At 36.8% G+C, this 20,516-nt stretch overlaps 1 protein-coding gene across 2 annotated transcripts in view; it reads left to right on the top strand.

Annotated features, from left to right (window-relative positions):
* The window catches only part of LRCH2 (leucine rich repeats and calponin homology domain containing 2), a 105,672-nt gene that overhangs the window by 21,008 nt on the left and 64,148 nt on the right, over nt 1-20,516 (top strand). For both annotated transcript variants that reach the window (XM_081221569.1, XM_081221570.1), the window contains exon 2: nt 18,842-18,986. In XM_081221569.1, coding sequence (XP_081077695.1) covers nt 18,842-18,986 — 145 coding nt within the window. The remainder of the gene's footprint in view (nt 1-18,841; nt 18,987-20,516) is intronic.

A 20,516-nucleotide genomic window follows, 5' to 3' on the forward strand; every position in this document is an offset into this window, starting at 1 on the left:
AACACTCTATGACATAAATCACAGCAAGATCCTTTTGGACCCACCTCCTAGAGAAATGGAAATAAACACAAAGATAAACAAATGGGACCTAATGAAACTTCAAAGCTTTTGCACAGTAAAGGAAACCATAAAGAAGACCAAAAGACAACCCTCAGAATGGGAGAAAATATTTGCAAATGAAGCAACTGACAAAGGATTAATCTCCAACATTTATAAACAGCTCATGCAGCTCAATAGCAAAAAAACAGACAACCCAATCCAAAAATGGGCAGAAGACTTAAATAGGCATTTCTCCAAAGAAGATATACAGACTGCCAACAAACACATGAAAGAATGCTCAACATCATTAATCATTAGAGAAATGCAAATCAAAACTACAATGAGATATCATCTCACACCAGTCAGAATGGCCATCATCAAGAAATCTAGAAACAATAAATGCTGGAGAGGGTGTGGAGAAAAGGGAACACTCTTGCACTGCTGGTGGGAATGTGAATTGGTACAGCCACTATGGAGAACGGTATGGAGGTTCCTTAAAAAACTACAAATAGAACTACCATATGACCCAGCAATCCCACTACTGGGCATATACCCTGAGAAAACCATAATTCAAAAAGAGACATGTACCAAAATGTTCATTGCAGCTCTATTCACAATAGCCTGGAGCTGGAAACAACCTAAGTGTCCATCATCGGATGAATGGATAAAGAAGATGTGGCACATATATACAATGGAATATTACTCAGCCATAAAAAGAAACGAAACTGAGCTATTGGTAATGAGGTGGATAGACCTAGAGTCTGTCATACAGAGTGAAGTAAGTCAGAAAGAGAAAGACAAATACCGTATGGTAACACATATATACGGAATTTAAAAAAAAATGTCATGAAGAACCTAGGGGCAAAACGGGAATGAAGACGCAGACCTACTTGAGAATGGACTTGAGGATATGGGGAGGGGGAAGGGTGGGCTGTGACAAGGCGAAAGAGAGGCATGGACGTGTATACACTACCAAACGTAAGGTAGATAGATAGTGGGAAGCAGCCGCAGAGCACAGGGAGATCAGCTCGGTGCTTTGTGACCGCCTGGAGGGGTGGGATGGGGAGGGTGGGAGGGAGGGAGATGCATGAGGGAAGGGATGTGGGAACAGATGTATATGTATGACTGATTCACTTTGTTATAAAGCAGAAACTAATTTAAAAAATAAATAAATAAACTTAAAAAATAAAAATAAATAACATGTTTGGCATTAAAATTATTATAAAATGTTTTGAGGATTAATCTGTTGTTTTAACCAGTCCCATCTTGAAAATCATATTTGTAGATGAAGTCCAGGAAAAATTGTGAGATGACTGCCTATTTTGTGCTTGGCTTTAGCAGTTTTTCCAGTAGTATAGCTCTAAATTGTTTAAAATTATTTTCATGTGTCTTGGTCTAGTTTTCTCTTCTTACATTGGTCTGCTGTCCTCCATTTGCCATAAGCTCTCAGAAATAATTGCTGTATATATGTTCACTGCTTCTCTTGTAAAAAACCTCATCAACTCATGACTGAATGTTTTCTCAACATTAATTTATGTAATGTTGTTGCCTTAAAAGTCTTTCCATTATAGTCTGTTGTATACTTTTCTTCCAAATTGTTCTTTCTGAGAGTTTTGTTTATGCCACTGTTCCACTGAAGAAAAATGTTTTATAACATGATTTTTTTTTCTTTTTTTAAATAAATTAATTAATTTATTTATTTTGTGTTATGCGGGCTTCTCACTGTTGTGGCCTCTCCCGTTGCGGAGCACAGCCTCCGGACGCGCAGGCTCAGCGGCCATGGCTCACGGGCCCAGCCGCTCCGCGGCATGTGGGATCCTCCCAGACCGGGGCACGAACCCACGTCCCCTGCATCGGCAGGCGGACTCCCAACCACTGCGCCACCAGGGAGGCCCTATAACATGATTTTTAATGACTGCCTAATAGTCTATTGCATGTATGCACCATATTTTATTTAATCATTCCTCTATTGTTAGTTGTTTAAGTTACTACTTAATATCAGTACATAGCCAGGTGCAGTTGTGCTCTTAGCTTTACATTGTTTCCCTCAAGAGGAGTTTAAACTCTTTGAGGGCAGATAACACTTTCTATACAAAAATACCCTATAGTGTTTGGTTGACTGCGGTGTCTCTCTGCAACAGTTGATAGTAAATGCTTGTCAAATTTCTAAACTTAAAATTATGGGAAGGAGCATGATAATTTTATGTACTGACTTCTTATTCTATTTGTGTGACTATAAACTAGAGGAATGGCTTTGCCATGGTATCTTGGTGATCTTGCACATCTCCACATAGGCAAGGCTGAACCACAATCTGACTCAAATCTTGGGGAAAGACTCTCTGATCCTCCCTGGTACATGGCAAGATAGATGACATAAGGTCATTTTGTGTCCACCTCCCTATCTTGTGGGAGGCTGCCTCAAGACAGTTTATTATCTCCTTCCCTCATTCTGGTGAGACATGGGACATTTGTTCAGATACAGTTGTGAGTATAAAATTGCAAAGCTGCAGTCTAGAGTTGGCTCCTCCATGACAGAGCAACCCTCTGTGCATGTTGTCTGTTATTTGGTCCTTCCCTCCAGTTTGGTTTTGTCCTGTGGGACTAGGGACATGGGGAACTGACACCATACAGATCATGGTTTCTCTGTCTGTGTTGGTAATAAACTGTCTGAATCCATTTGGTCTTATTGGTAGCTGCCAGTGTGCTGCTGTGTAGGAGCCACTTGAACATTTAAGATATACTAATGGGGTTTTCTTTGGCCTGTTTTGTGGAATTTGTCATTTCTTTGTAATTAGTTTACTGTAACTTGCTTTTAATTTCAGGATCCAATATTTAGTGCCTTGTTAAATAGCTCAAGTAAGGATGATCCTTGCTCTGTAAATACAGTATTTTTTTAAGGGGCACAGTACACCGGCTGTAAAATTTGTCTTAATCTGGATACATCAAAGATGAAGCAGTTAGTTTTGTTTAGCATAGTAGCTTGCACCTGGGGTTTTTGTTTTGTTTTGTTTTTTTGGTTTTTTTTTTACCCTCCTCCAGGACTGCTTTTGTTTTGGAATCCAAAGCCTACTAGAGTTATCTTGGGAAGTCAGTTTGACATAGACTGTTCTTATGTTACATTAGACTTTCCTTTCTCATGCAGTAGAAATGTACTAAGGTATCATAATTAATGCAAATAAAAAGTATACTGTGTGCTTGTCCCTCAGTATCCATGGGGGATTGGTTCTAGGACCCCAGCGAATACCAAAATCCATAGATGCTCAAGTCCCTTATGTAAAATGGCCTAGTACAATTGGCCCTCCATATCTGTGGGTTCCCCATCTGTAGATAAGGAGGGCCTACTGTATAAACATATCCATTTGATTTTCAGTGACTAGTTGACATTGATCTAGGCAGAAAGTACATCAACGTTAGATTAATCATGCATCAGTTCAGATATCTTAGAGATGGTCAAGGTGACATGTTTTGTTATTGCTTCATTATCAGACTAATTATAACAATTCAAATTGTATAGTTCTGGGGGTTTGCTTTATGAAAATAGTTTACATGAAAGCATGATTTTTGACATTAAAACTTGCATACTTTCATAGTAATTTGCATTTTAAAAATTATGACATATAATATTGGATTAGCAATAAAACATGACAGCACAGTGATAGATGTTTGGTAGCAGACCAAGTTGTGCCCCATAAAAACAAAATAATTGTATATAATGCCAACTTATAATTAGCCTATAGCTGTCTGGATACATCATTCTTATGAATGAAATATATATGGTTAGAATTCAGTTTACATTCTGAAATGTAATACTTTTAAAGTAGTATAATATTAATAGTGTTTTCTTATAACAGAAGTATGCTTGCTTATTGTAGAAAATTTAGAATATTAAAAGCATAAAGAAGAGAATACAAAACACTCCTTATTCTACCAACCTTGAGTAAACATTAACATTTTGGTGTATTTCCTTCGTACCCCCACACTCATCACCTTGTACATACCTGTAGGTCTTTGTATGTGTATATACTGAGTGTATAAAATGTACATTTTAAAAGGAAACAATTGGCTCATACTGTGAGCCAATTTTGAGTGTTCTAGTTTTTACCCTCTGAGCATTCTTATTTCCATATTAAGGAATCAAGTCTATAATATCATTTTTAAAGGTTGCGGGATATTTCACTTCGAGGGTATACTGTATTTTATTTAGCCTTTACTTATTGTTGGACATTGAAGTTGTTTCTAATTTTCTACTCTATTAAATAACTGAAATGTACATCATTTTTTAAGCATCTTTATTTGGTTTTAAAGATTGCTAGAGATTGAATTCTTGGATCAATGGGTATGAACATTTTTAAGGCTCTTGATTCATATTGCCAAATTTCCTTCTAGACAGGTTACCTCACTTTGAATTTCCATCAGTGGTATATGGGGAAGTGCCCAATTCAAACTAGCCTTGCCAACATTGAGTAATATCTTTGAAAACTTTTAAATTTGATGGGTGAATTACAGTGTCTTATTCTTTACATTTCTTTTGATTAACAGTGAGGTTGAATATATTTTCATATACATCTTGGTCATTGATAATTTTCATTTTTGAATCTGTTTATGTCCTTGGGCCAGGCTTTATCAGTTGTTGTTATCATTTTGCTTTTTGATAGACTGCAGTTTTCCTTTTTATGTAGCTAAATCTAGAAATCTTTTCATTTGTGAATTATTTCTTTATTTGATGCTTTGAAAGTCCATCCCTCATTCTAGAATTGAGTGACTATTCACTAGAATGTTTTGCTAGTTTTTTATGACTCATTTTTCATGTTTATCTTTTTCTTCCATCTGGGATTTATTTTAGTGAAAGTTATGTGATGAGGCTCTAACATTTGTCTTTTGAAAATAAAAGTTTTTCAAGAACCACTTAATAATACTACATGAATTCAAAATGCCAAATTTATAGTCTAATAAATTTTATAGGGGTTGAAGTATAGTGTCATTCTCAAATATCACTTTGATGTTTGAATGTCATTATACTGCATTATTTCTTGGTGAAACTGAAACACTTTGTAGAATTTCCTACAGACAACTGTGCATAGAGCTGCCCCTCCCCCTTTAAAAAAATTAAGTCTTGTCCTTCCACGTGGCTTAATAGTTGTATGACTCACAGTCCTTTTCTCACTGAGCATGCATATAATCTACCCTCTGGTTAGCAGCTGTGGTTTCTCCTTGCAGCATCTGTTTTTGTTTGCCCCCTTGCTTCTCAAAGTGCCTGTGCTCAAAAGGAGCCTTCCATTATTGGTTGCTGCAGGTCACTAAGGTCTGCTTGTTATTGTTTCTCATAACTGTTGGCTTTAAAGCATTTTTTTCTTCACTTTTTCTAATATCTACTTCATACTTTTTTTCCTCTCCACTGTACTTATGGTTGATATTTTAACGTCATGGAGTAGCTTAGAAATTCTTGAGCTGTACATTTTACTCATTCAACAAGGCTTTAATGTTATAGACTGACTTTTCATTATCTTTTCCTGAATGACAGCACAATACCCTTATAGGGAATACTGAATCAAGAAATCACCTGTCTTTGCTGAGGGCATCTGTTGAAAGCAGATGCCAGAGCCATGGGGTTGTCATTTCCCATCAGGTTCCAACATCAGAGTCTAATACTTCAAAGACACTCTCCATTCGTGCATTGACAGACAGCTGTGGTGCCTCCTGTTTTCTTGTTGCTTTTGTTTCTAGTCCTAACACTTCCTTTAGATGGAAAAGTAGATAAGGAAGCGTTAGTATTTGAGAGTGTATTAATCAGATTTTATGTGCTGTAACTGCTCACATTCGAGTAATATCAATTACTGAAAAGCACAGAAAATTTTTTTCATTTTCATGTTAGGAAATAAGTATTTTAGTTAGTTGATTTTATGCACTCACCTAAAGACATAATTCTAGCATATATTTTCCATGTAATAAGAACTGAATATAATTGTCAATTTCCATCATTTTATTTTATATCTTTATGAACATTATATATCATTAGGTACAAATTGATAATTTTCCTGTCATTTCTTTTGCTTACTTCCTCTAAGGATTTTAGGTTGTTACAGAATGTTTACTCATTTTCAGTAGCTCTGAGATAATGAGGAGTAGTAATTAAGTGATTTTGGCAATCTTTTATAGGTAATCATCAGTAGAATTAGAATATAGTTCAGATACAGTCTAGTGCTCATCTACTAAATAACAGTTATACCTCATTTTTCAGTCTGTAGGACTTCTGTAAACTGTGAGATACACCCCAAGGATTATGAAGTATTGGTCCCATCACAACAGCTTTGTAAAAAATCACACTTTCAGTTGAACTAAGTGGGGGTGATTTTTTTTTTTGCATAGTTCCTTTCACTGAAGTGTTATTATCTGAGCTGATAATATTTGGTGCTAGGGTGGAACAATAATTGGGATTGCTTAGACTTGGTGTCTGACTGGCTTTTAAGTTACCCTAACACGTAGTACCTAATTGATGGTGCTTAATGGAATTTTGAATGAGCGGCACAGCCTATGAGTCAAGTCAGAATGCTGCCTGGGAAATAAGAATGAGACTTGGAAGGTGAGAATCAGGATTTGCCTGCCTCTGTCCCAGACTCTAAGGGCAGAACCACAGAGAATTTGATGCTTATGATATTTAATTATTTTACCTTGTGTATTTTCTGTGGTGAGGCTGCAACTTCTGATCCTTGGTCAATAAGGATTGTACACCTTGGGAGATAATTTTCCATGGGTCTCATGTTTCTGCATATCTTGGGAGTGAGGCACTAACTGCCCTTTGTTCAGGACTATCTTTTGGAAGAAAGGACAATCATGCTTATTATCCAGTAAAATAATGTCTCCCTTTGAACAAAGTGCAGGCATGTGTACTGTCTATTATAAAAGATTTGGGTTCCCTCAGCTTAGACTTCCTCTCCTTTAATGTGATGTATTGTATGTGCAGGTATCCATCTATACCCATATATGTTGCCCCTGTGAGATTTGGGGGGCAAGAGGAACTGATACAGACTTGCTGCTCATTCCACCTGCTGTGCTGTGAGTAATAAAGTCCTCTGACACACAGGAGTCTGATGCCTTCTGCCAGCCTCCATTCAACTGTGGTAGGCTAGCTTGTTGGCTGACAAGTAGGCTAAAGTCTCAGATCCTTTAGAGTTCTTGACAGGTACTCAGCCTATAAAATGTTACAAATCTTTTGAAGAAACTCCTTTACTTTTTAATTTTCTTTAATCTTTGTTTATTGGGTTGGTTAAAATATTGAAAAATTAATAAAAGTCCATTCTTTAAGGAGCCAAGAAAGCTATGTTTCGGCTCAGACTAAACAGTCCTGAAATGGTAAATTGGGAACAGCTGAGAGCTTTATAATGGTGTTCATTATTTTCTTAACTAAAAATTGGGACTTGAAGTAAGAAGGTATATGTTCTGCTTCTTATTGCAAGAAGAAATCTAGGATATGAATGTAGTTAAGAGATTTAGAATTTCTCTGACCCTGCTTTGTGGTTCCAGTGGAACAGAATATTTGAAATCTGGGACAGGAAGTCACGATAGTGTGTTAGGGGAGTGGAAAAGCACACATAGAACATGGACTTTGAAGTCATATCTGAGTTTGGAACCCCTCTGCTGTCAGTTATTACTAGTTTTTTTTTTTTTATTTTTTTTGCGGTACGCGGGCCTCTCACTGCTGCGGCCTCTCCCGTTGCGGAGAACAGGCTCTGGACGCGCAGGCTCAGCGGCCATGACTCACGGGCCCAGCTGCTCCGCGGCATGTGGGATCTTCCCAGACCGGGTCACGAACCCGTGTCCCCTGCATCGGCAGGCGGACTCTCAACCACTGCGCCACCAGGGAAGCCCTAGTTTTTTAACATTAGTCATGCCATTCAATATGTCTTTGATTCATATGTATAATGAGGAATAGTGGCTACCTCTTAAGGTTGTTATGAGGATTAGAAATGATTATGCAAAGCCCATAGCCTTCTGACCTAGCATATGTGGAGGGCGCGTGTGTGCGCACACATGCACACACATGAGACAGTTGCTTCAGTTCCACTTAGGTTATTGTTGATGTGAATTTAAAGTTCTGACTTCAAATTATTTCTCTACTTAACTGTCATGTTTCTTTAAGCAGAAAATTCTCTATCTCTGTTAATGATGAGTGTTTTCTAAAACACACATCATTGTTAGAAGTTTTTCCATAGGTGAAAATGTGACAGATTTTCAAACATAATCTGGCATTTTTTAAAAATGAGAGGGACTATAGCAATCTATATTATTAATTATCACCCAGAGAAGACTCATGTATCTTAGTTCATTTTAACAATGTGTGACAAAAGTCATACAGCCTTTTGAACACTGAGTAAAATAAAACTATAATTAGTACAGTATAATAGTATACTTTCTGAAAGTCATTTTCTATATCTTGGCAGAAATGCTAGCCAGTGGGCCAAGAAATGCACTGGGTGACAGATGGACCCGTCTGTGGCTCTTGTGGCTGCAGCTTGCGAGGCAGCAAACAGATTTCCATTCCATCTGACTCCTCTCTTCCCTTCTCTAGCTTCTTTGACCTCTGGAGCTCAAGAGTGATACAGAACATAATTTAGATCAGATTATTTTAAATGATCTATTAACGTCTAACAGGCTCCCAGCAGTTTTACAAGGAGCGATTTGAAGGAGGCAGGAAACAGTACACAGCAGTCTGTCTACTGTTGAGTTATTGCCAATACTGCTTGATATGATTTTATAATAAAAACCAAGACAAAAGAAAAATAGTTCAGTGGTTATAAAGGCACTTATCCTCAAGGATACTGAGATATCACCTTACTGTTTTTTTTAATATAATTTTAAGAGCTGGGTTTTCTTTTTTTTAAATTTATTTAGATGTTGGGGGTAGGAGTTTATTAATTAATTTATTTATTTTTGCTGTGTTGGGTCTTCGTTTCTGTGTGAGGGCTTTCTCTAGTTGTGGCAAGCAGGGGCCACTCTTCATCACGGTGCGCAGGCCTCTCACTATCGCGGCCTCTCTTGTTGCGGAGCACAGGCTCCAGACGCGCAGGCTCAGTACTTGTGGCTCACGGGCCTAGTTGCTCCGCGGCATGTGGGATCCTCCCAGACCAGGGCTCGAACCCGTGTCCCCTGCATTAGCAGGCAGATTCTCAACCACTGCGCCACCAGGGAAGCCCCACCTTACTGTTTAAGAAAAAAAATGTACAACTATTTAATTAAATATTTTTTTGCAGGCATTCTCTCATTAATTCTGATTTTTGAGAAATCTGTTTATTTTCTGTGGCTGCTGTAACTAGTGACTACAAACTTGGTGGTTTAAAACAACAGAAATTTATTCTCTTATAGTTCTTGAGACCAGAAGTCCAAAATAAGTCTTTTGAAGCTAAAATCAAGGTTTCAGCAGGACTGTAAATCCTCTGGAGGCTCTAGCAGAGGATCCATTCCTTGCCTCTTCCAGCTTCTGGTGACTGCTGGCAGTCCTAAGCCATATCAGTCCAATGTCTGCCTCCATCTTCACATGGCCTTTTCCTCAATGTGTCTGTCTCATTTCCCTCTGTCTTCCTCCTATAGAGATACATGTGATGGCATTTAGGGCCCAGCTGGGTGATGCAGGATAATCTCCATTGCAGGGTACTTAATTATATCTGCAAAAATGTTTACCCTATAAGCCAACATTCACAGGTTCCAGGAATTAGGACCTGATATCTTTGAGGGCTACCATTCAGCTTACTGCAGGAAGATAATGAGCAAATTTTTTTTTTTTTTTTTTTTTGCGGTACGCGGGCTTCTCACTGCTGTGGCCTCTCCCGTTGCAGAGCACAGGCTCCGGACTCACAGGCCCAGCGGCCATGGCTCACGGGCCCAGCCGCTCCGCAGCATGTGGGTTCCTCCCAGACCGGGGCACGAACCCGTGTCCCCTGCATCGGCAGGCGGACTCTCAACCACTGTGCCACCAGGGAAGCCCAGGAGCAAATTTTAATTTCCTTTTTTGTGTGTGTGGGAAAGGTGAAACATCTTTTTAATTGTCTTTTCCCAAGTCCTACTTGTCCCCTAAGAAGGCAGACTTTAAAGCTGTTGTGAAATGAATCTCCCCATAAGGAGTAAATTAAGTTTGTTTCCCATCTCTAGATGGAACCATATTAAATAAAATACCAATTTTGCATATACTTCTTGAGTATGAATATGTTCTTTTTTAGTCATGTTATTCTAGTTGCCCCAGTGCACGTGTTCATTAAATGATTTTTAATGTTATAAAAACTTCCTTATGGTTTAATTGTACATCAGAAGATTAAAAAATTTAAATCAGAGTTTAAATTTTATCCATTATATCTATGTAAAAGTTAATTTTCACTTTTTTGAAGGAAAATATGAGATGCTGTTAGTGTGAGATCAAGAAATTAAAATACAGTTTTGTGTTATTGCCTATCTTTGCCTCTATGGTTGTATTTTTCTTTTGGCACTCTTTTTCTGTTTAACCAATTCTTGGAAAAGATGTTTATACATATTTAAAACCTGAAAAAGCTTAGAACAAGATTTCCTTAATTAGAGGCTTTGTAATGGCTTCAGTTTTAATTTTAACTTTATTATGCTTTACTCAATTAAATTAGATAATAAACTGTAATTTTAAGTGGTATTTACTAAATAAATATATTAACTCATTCAGAAAATAGTTTATGAATTTAATTAAATTCCCTAAGGGAACTCATAATATTATTATTTTTAAAAATTTTTTATGCAGTAGGTTCTTATTAGTTATCTATTTTATACACATCAGTGTATACATGTCAATCCCAATCTCCCAGTTCATCACACCACCCCACACCACCCCCCGCCACTTGCCCCCCTTAGTGTCCATACATTTGTTCTCTACATCTGTGTCTCTATTTCTGGCTTGCAAACCGGTTCATCTGTACCATTTTCTAGGTTCACATATATGCGTTAATATATGATACTTGTTTTTCTGTTTCTGACTTACTTCGCTCTGTATGATAGTCTCCAGATTCATCCACGTCTCTACAAATGACCCAATTTCTATCCTTTTTATGGCTGAGTAATATTCCATTGTATATATGTACCACATCTTCTTTATCCATTCGTCTGTCGATGGGCATTTAGATTGCTTCCATGTCCTGGCTATTGTAAATAGTGTGATGCAATGAATACTGGGGTGCACGTGTCTTTTTGAATTATGGTTTTCCCTGGGTATATGCCCAGTAGTGGGATTGCTGGGTCATATGATAATTCTATTTTTAGTTTTTTAAGGAACCTCCATACTGTTCTCCATAGTGGCTGTATCAATTTACATTCCCACCAACAGTGCAAGAGGGTTCCCTTTTCTCCACACCCTCTCTAGCATTTGTTGTTTGTAGATTTTCGGATGATACCCATTCTAACTGGTGTGAGGTGATATCTCATTGTAGTTTTGATTTGCATTTCTCTAATGATTAGTTATGTTGAGCAGCTTTTCATGTGCTTCTTGGCCATCTGTATGTCTTCTTTGGAGAAATGTCTATTTAGGTCTTCTGCCCATTTTTGGATTGGGTTGTTTGTTTTTTTAATACCGAGCTGCATGTGCTGTTTATATATTTTGGAGATTAATCCTTTGTCCGTTGATTCATTTGCAAATATTTTCTCCCATTCTGAGGGTTGTCTTTTTGTCTGGTTTGTAGTTTCCTTTGCTCTGCAAAAGCTTTGAAGTTTCATTAGGTCCCATTTGTTTATTTTTGTTTTTATTTCCATTACTCTACGAGGTGGATCAAAAAAGGTCTTGCTGTGATTTATGTCAAAAAGTGTTCTTCCTATGTTTTCCTCTAAGAGTTTTATAGTGTCCGGTCTTACATTTAGGTCTCTAATCCATTTTGAGTTTATTTTTGTGTATGGTGTTAGGGAGTGTTCTATTTTCATTCTTTTACATGTAGCTGTCCAGTTTTCCCAGCACCACTTATTGAAGAGACTGTCTTTTCTCCACTGTATATCCTTGCCTCCTTTGTCATAGATTAGTTGACCATAGGTGCGTGGGTTTATCTCTGGGCTTTCTATCCTGTTCCATTGATCTATGTTTCTGTTTTTGTGCCAGTACCATATTATCTTGATTACTATAGCTTTGTAGTGTAGTCTGATGTCAGGGAGCCTGATTCCTCCAGCTCCGTTTTTTTGCCTCAAGACTGCTTTGGCTATTCGGGGTCTTTTCTGTCTCCATACAGATTTTAAGATTTTTTGTTCTAGTTCTATAAAAAATGCTATTGGTAATTTGATAGGAATTGCATTGAATCTGTAGATTGCTTTAGATAGTATAGTCATTTTTACAGTATTGATTCTTCCAATCCAAGAACATGGTATATCTGTCCATTTGTTTGTATCATCTTTAATTTCTTTCATCAGTGTCTTATAGTTTTCTGCATACAGATCTTTTGTCTCCCTAGGTAGGTTTATTCCTAGGCATTTTATTCTTTTTGTTGCAGTGGTAAATGGGACTGTTTCCTTAACTTCTGTTTCAGATTTTTCATCGTTAGTGTACAGGACTGCAAGAGATTTCTGCGCATTAATTTTGTATCCTGCAACTTTACCAAATTCATTGGTTAGCTCTAGTAGTGTTCTGGGGACATCTTTAGGATTCCCTATGTATAGTGTCATGTCATCTGCAAACAGTGACAGTTCTACTTCTTCTTTTCCAATTTGTATTCCTTTTATTTCTTTTTCTTCTCTGATTGCCTTGGCTAGGACTTCCAAAACTATGTTGAATAATAGTGGTGAGAGCGGACATCCTTGCCTTGTTCCTGATCTTATAGTATGCTTTCAGTTTTTCACCATTGAGAATGATGTTTGCTGTGGGTTTGTCGTATATGGCCTTTATTATGTTGAGGTAGGTTCCCTCTGTGCCTACTTTCTGAAGAGTTTTTATCATAAATGGGTGTTGAATTTTGTCAAAAGCCTTTTCTGCATCTATTGAGATGATCATATGGTTTTTCTTCTTCAATTTGTTAATATGGTGTATCACATTGATTGATTTGCGTATATTGAAGAATCCTTGCATCCCTGGGATAAATCCCACTTGATCATGGTGTATGATCCTGTTAATGTGCTGTTGGATTCTGTTTGCTAGTATTTTATAGGGGATTTTTGCATCTATATTAATGAGTGGTACTGGTCTATAATTTTCTTTTTTTGTAGTATCTTTGTCTGGTTTTGGTATCAGAGTAATGGTGGCCTTGTAAAATGAGTTTGGGAGTGTTCCTTCCTCTGCAGTTTTTTGGAAGAATTTGAGAAGGATGGGTGTTAGCTCTTCTCTAAATGTTTGATAGAATTCACCTGTGATGCCATCTGGTCCTGGACTTTTGTTTGTTGGAAGATTTTTAATCACAGTTTCAATTTCATTACTTGTGATTGGTCTGTTCATATTTTCAATTTCTTCCTGGTTCAGTCTGGGAAGGCTATACCTTTCTAAGAATTTGTCCATTTCTTCCAGGTTGTCCATTTTATTGGCATAGAGTTGCTTGTAGTAGTCTCTTAGGATGCTTTGTATTTCTGCATTGTCTGTTGTAACTTCTCCTTTTTCAGCTCTACTTTTATTGATTTGCATCCTCTCCTTTTTCTTGATGAGTCTGGCTAATGATTTATCAATTTTGTTTATCTTCTCAATGGACCAACTTTTAGTTTTATTGATCTTTGCTATTGTTTTCTTTGTTTCTATTTCATTTATTTCTGCTCTGATCTTTATGATTTCTTTCCTTCTACTAACTTTGGGTTTTGTTTGTTTTTCTTTCTCTAGTTCCTTTAGATGTAAGGTTAGATTGTTTATTTGAGATTTTTCTTGTTTCTTGAGGTAGGATTGTACTGCTATAAACTTCCCTCTTAGAACTGCTTTTGCTGCATCCCATAGGTTTTGGATCGTTGTGTTTTCATTGTCATTTGTCTCTAGATATTCTTTGATTTCCTCTTTGATTTCTTCAGTGATCTCTTGGTTATTTAGTAATGTATTGTTTAGCCTGCATGTGTTTGTGTTTTTTACGTTTTTTTCCCTGTAACTGATTTCTAATCTCATAACACTGTGGTCAGAAAAGATGCTTGATATGATTTCAATTTTCTTAAATTTACTGAGGCTTGATTTGTGACCCAAGATGTGATCTATTCTGGAGAATGTTCCGTGTGCACTTCAGAAGAAAGTGTAATCTGCTATTTTGGGATGGAATGTCCTATAAATATCAATTAAATCTATCTGGTCTATTGTGTCATTTAAAGCTTGTGTTCCCTTATTAATTTTCTGTTTGGATGATCTGTCCTTTGGTGTAAGTGAGGTGTTAAAGTCCCCCACTATTGTTGTGTTACTGTCGATTTCCTCTTTTATAGCTGTTAGCAGTTGCCTTATGTATTGAGATGCTCCTATGTTGGGTGCCTATATATTTATAATTGTTATATCTTCATCTTGGATTGATCCTTTGATTGTTATATAGTGTCCTTCCTTGTCTCTTGTAACATTCTTTATTTTTAAGTATTTTATCTGATATGAGTATTGCTACTCCAGCTTTGTTTTGATTTCCATTTGCATGGAATATCTTTTTCCATTCCCCTCACTTTCACTCTGTATGTGTCCTTATGTCTGAAGTGGGTCTCTTGTAGGCAGCATATATATGGGTCTTTTTTTGTATCCATTCAGTGAGCCTGTGTCTTTTGGTTGGAGCACTTAATCCATTCACGTTTAAGGTAATTATCCATATGTATGTTCCTATTACCATTTTCTTAATTGTTTTGGGTTTGTTTCTGTAGGTCCCTTTCTTCTCTTGTGTTTCCCACTTAGAGAAGTTCCTTTAGCATTTGTCGTAGAGCTGGTTTGGTGGTGTTAAATTCTCTTAGCTTTTGCTTATCTGTAAAGCTTTTGATTTCTCTATCGAATCTGAATGAGATCCTTGCCTGGTAGAGTAATCTTGGTTATAGGTTCTTCCCTTTCATCACTTTAAGTATATCATGCCACTCCCTTTTGGCTTGTAGAGTTTCTGCTGAGAAATCAGCTGTTAACCTTATGGGAGTTCCCTTGTATGTTATTTGTCATTTTTCCCTTGCTGCTTTCAATAATTTTTCTTTGTCTTTAATTTTTGCCAATTTGATTACTGTGTGTCTCGGTGTGTTTCTCCTTGGGTTTATCCTGTATGGGTCTCTCTGCACTTCCTGGAATTGGGTGGCTATTTCCTTTCCCATGTTAGGGAAGTTGTCAACTATAATCTCTTCAAATATTTTCTTGGGTGCTTTCTCTCTCTCTTCTCCTTCTGGGACCCCTGTAGTGCAAATGTTGCTGCGTTTAATGTTGTCCCAGAGGTCTCTTAGGCTGTCTTCATTTCTTTTCATTCTTTTTTCTTTATTCTATTCCACAGCAGTGAATTCCACCATTGTGTCTTCTAGGTCACTTATCCGTTCTTCTGCCTCAGTTATTCTGCTATTGATTCCTTCTAGTGTATTTTTCATTTCAGTTATTTTATTGTTCATCTCTGTTTGTTTGTTCTTTAATTCTTGTAGGTCTTTGTTAAACATTCCTTGCATCTTCTTGATCTTTGCCTTCATTCTTTTTCCGAGGTCCTGGGTCATCTTCACTATCATTATTCTGAATTCTTTTTCTGGAAGGTTGCCTATCTCTGCTTCATTTAGTTGTTTTCCTGGGATTTTATCTTGTTCCTTCATCTGGTACATAGCCCTCTGCCTTTTCATCTTGTCTATCTTTCTGTGAATGTGGTTTTTGTTCCACAGGCTTCAGGATTGTAGCTATGTTGTAATTTAACTAAATAGTCTTGCTTTTGGAGGGGAAAGAACATGAAGCATCATACAATAATATATAAATTATTAAAATAATATCCTGATATTATTTAAATTATTAATACTGATATTTTGGCTTTTTCTCTGGTTACTTCTTTGAACACTCTCTTTATTGTGGTTTTTGTTTTTTTCTCTTGATTATTATTTTCAGTCTTCTCTGCTTGTTGTTTTTTTTCTGCTCAGCTTGTAAATCTTGGTCTTCTGGACGGCCCAGTCTTGAACTTTCTTTCTGACTCAATACTCTGATTTTAGGTGATGTCTTCCATTTCTATGATTTTAGAGTACTAACCATATTCCCACAACTTTCAGTTTAATATATCCATCCCAGACCTCACGTCTGAGATCCAGAATGATCTGATTATCTGTCCATTTCACAGTCCCCTGTGGGATATCTTTCAGTTATCTCAGTTTGTACAAATATAAAATTGAACCTTTGATTCTAACCTCTGTTTCAAAAAACAAAACAAAACCCTACCAGCAAAAACAAGAACAAAAATCCTGTTCCACTTCTCACTCTTCTATTAAGTAGCATCATTTAGTTGCCTAGGCCAGAATTCTGGGTGCCATCCTCGATTACTACCTCTTATTTATCCCACATAAACAGTCACTTGCCCAATTCTTGGAAGTACTAATATCAAATATATTTCAAATTCTATCTACTTTTTTTTATCCCTATTCTTGCAGTCTCAATGCAAGCTACCATCATCTGTTTCTAGGACCAGTGCATTATTTAAGAGTACTTACTAGATATACAGAATAACAAACTGGGCATAATTTTGTTTTTAGTGTTTCAAATTCACTGTAATCAGTAATTTTCAACTCCCAACTCCCAGGATTCTTTTTTTGGCTGTGTTTGGTCTTCATTGCTACACATGGGCTTTCTCTTGTTGTGGTGAGTGGGTGCTACTCTTTGTTGCAGTGCACAGGCTTATTGCAGTGGTTTCTCTCATTGTGGAGCACGGGCTCTAGGTGCGCGGGCTTCAGTAGTTGTGGGGCGTGGGCTCAGTAGTTGTGGCTTGCGGGCTCTAGAGCGCAGGCTCAGTAGTTGTGGCACACGGGCTTAGTTGCTCTGCAGCATGTGGGATCTTCCCGGACCAGGGCTCGAACCTTTGTCCCCTGCATTGGCAGGCGGATTCTTAACCACTGCACCACCAGGGAAGCCCAACTCCCAGGATTCTGAAGTTACAAGAATAAGAGGTAAAAGTCAAATGTAAAAGAAACATTCTAAACTAAAAAAAAAAAAAAAAAAGACTTAATTTTTCCCCCTAAATAGAACTGCACGATGCTTGGGTGCTCAGAGGAGGTGAGCCAGGAAAATGAAAGTTCAGAATTTGTTTCTAATAATTCTGTCTATCCTTTTATTTAGTTATTCGGAATCTTATGGTGGGAGGAAGAAGAATCCAAATTAATCTTTATATTATATAATCATAACTAAAGTTTTCTTTAGCCAATTATGAAATTTTGCATTAGGTGAGTGTGTGTATGCACACATACATAAAAACATATTAATAATGTATATTAATATTCTGAATAGGGAATTTATTATACTGCTAAATACGTAGGTCTCGTCCCTCAGAGTGAGGAAGTTGAGTGTTGGTAGGAAGCTGTTCTTATGAGGGCATACCAGATGCTAAGTGAGGTACAGTGGGCTAAAATACACTATAGATGTTCTTCTTGACAGAGGTGAATGATAGTCTTATGTTTTTAACCAAATAAGTATAATGAAGTTGTGTAAGCAAAGTATATTCCTACTGTAAGATAGCTAATTTGATAGTTGTTCAGGCAGTGGTTCTCAACAGGGGTAGGAGGGTTTGTACTCCAGGGGACATTTTTTGGCTTTCATGACTAGAGGGTGTTACTAGCATCTAGTAGGTAGTTGTCAGGGACACTGCTAAATATCCAACCATGCCCAGGATAGCCTCACACAACAAATAGTTATACAGCCCAAAAGGTGAATAGTACTTTGGTTGAGAAACCAAAACTTTTAGGGTATTTTTTTTCAACCTGCCACATGATATCCTAAATATTTTTCAAAATTTCATTTAACAAATAAACTGTCAATAGAGGTATAATAGTTATAATAATTCCATGATTTTATTTTTATGAAAACTTAAATGAATAGAAGTATATTTGTGTGTACCTGGAATAATTTAGGAGAGGAAGGCGAACAAGTTTCTCGTTTGAGCAGCTCGTGAGCAGGATGTTGGTGAGAGATGAGAGAAACAGATATGTGGAAGAAGATCTTCAGTTCTGATTTTACACTTGGAGAGTTTGAGGTACCTGAGAGATATCCAGAGGAAGTCCTAAAGATTAGAACATAGGTGTTCAAACATATATTTAATTTGAAATTTGTCAGTATATGAATAGTAACCCTGGTTTTGGATAAAATCACCTGATAGAGTATATATCTTAAGGAAAGAGTACCTTATGTCACAGCCCTTAGGAACACTAACATTCACAGTACGGGTAGAGAAGAATCTAGCAAGAGATTAAGAAGTAGCCAGGGAGATAATAGGAAATGATCCAGAAATGTAGTCTTCCAAGGCAAGGGAAGAGAAATATTTCCAGATGGTTGACTGGTGGTTGATAATGGAGGCTGTTGGTGACCTTGGTGGGCATGAGAATGAATAGAAAGCAAATTAGAGTGGGTTGACAAGTCCATGGTAAGTAAGACAGTTATGTTGTAGATTTATGTAAGTTTGGCTGTAAAGGAGGCAGAGGTGGATGGAGGCTGATGTGGGATCAGGGGAGGTTTTTTTCATGTTTTTAAATATCAGAGAGAATTCCTCACTGATACTTTAAAAGATAATGTTTAAAGATAGTGAAGTATATAAAGTACCGTTTGTTAATGAACAGACTTTCCATGAGGTCAATATTTAAAACAGTTGCTTGGATTCTAAGTGATTCAGCAAGTGTGAAAATAGTTCTGTTAATTCCATAAATACAGGTGTATGTTTGACACTCAAACATTACTTTTATTTTTCAGATCTTTCAAGAAATCGTTTTACAGAAATTCCTTCTGATGTCTGGTTATTTGCACCTCTTGAAACGTTAAATTTATATCATAATTGCATCAAAACCATTCCTGAAGCCATTAAAAACCTACAGATGTTAACATACCTTAATATTAGGTAAGGAAACAATTTTGGGGGGGTAGATTTTGTTTTTTATTACAGTTCTGATTCTTTTTAGTTGAAAAGGAATGTATTTGGTTTGGCTATGTAGCCTATATCTCAGGAGTATCTTATTTGTATTTTTTATATATCCACATTATAGGCTTTTGGTCTTGTTCTTGACAGCAGTGCTTCTCAAACTTTACTGTGCCCAGCAATCAGATGCAGATTCTGATTCCATAGGTCTGCAGTGGGGCCAGCATTTCTAACAGCTCCCTGGTAATGCCCATGCCTGCTGGTTCTTAGATCACTTTGAGTAGCAAGGCTTTAGATCAGAAATATTTTACTGAAACCATAGCACCACAACACAGATTTATTTATATGCATCCTCGGTTAAAGTGGAACATTATAAAGAAACAGTTCTTGATTTATATTTTTCACTCTCGTGACTTCTGGTTGCTACTTCAAAGATGGATAGATTGGCATGGGAGTATTGGAAGGTTAGGAAGCGGGTAATTGATGTTAATAATAAGTGCTTACTGTGTGCCAAGCAGTGTTACAAATACTTTACCCATATTACCTCATCACATCTTCACAACAGCATTTTGAGATATGTGGTTATTATCCCTGTACTGCAGATGAGGAAACTGAAGCACAGAGAGAGGTTAACTATTTGCCCAAAATTATATATATTGCAAGTGGTAGAGCCAAGATTCAAATCAAAGCAGCAGTATGGCTATAGAACTCTCATTCTTAGCTATTACCCTATATTTATAATAGAGTGAACATTGAATAAGTATAAGAAAAAATTGCCCTATCAAATGAGTGACATTGAATGGAAACTGGTATATTGTGACTTAACTTTAGAATCTTTTTCTTATTTTTCTTTTATGTTTCTAGTTATAAGGAATAATTTCTTCCCCCCTCCTTAACAAAGTTACTTGTCTAAATTCTCATATAGGGAAATAGTAAATATAATTAATATACATAAATAATAGCATTTCTTTCTCTCTGTGATATATTATTTATGTCTCCCCCAGTGGTGTAACCTGTCAGTACATACTATAACTGAATATAATACTTCAACTGAAACCATTTTACACCTTAAAATGTGTGAGAGGAATTTCCTTTCATAAGAGGTTGGTCATTTGGGTTGTTCCTTTCTCTAATTGGGTACATAATCTCCTTGGCCTCGCTTGGGAAAGGTTTGAGGAAAGTGAGGTATTTTTAAGTTTTGTCTTTGTTTTATTTTGTTCTTTTATGGAAAAAGTGATTTGTCAAAATTGAATTGCATTTCTATATTAACTTGTATGGTATATCTTAGAATAGTTCTGCTAAAACTTTCTGTGATTCTTCCCCGTTTTGATCTCTAAAAGTTGACTCCTGGTTTTTGTTTACAGTCGGAGTAATTTTTGAATACACTGTATTAAAATAACATTTGTTCTAGTGACTGACTTCCTTTGACTATCTCTAAAACGTGTGGCAGAAAAGTGAAGATTGATGACTTATTAGCTGTGTATAAAGAAATGGAAAGCTGACTGCTAACTC

The sequence above is a fragment of the Mesoplodon bidens genome, assembly GCF_964165515.1.
Source record: "Mesoplodon bidens genome assembly, chromosome: X".
In the NCBI taxonomy this organism is placed as follows: Eukaryota; Metazoa; Chordata; class Mammalia; order Artiodactyla; family Ziphiidae; genus Mesoplodon; species Mesoplodon bidens.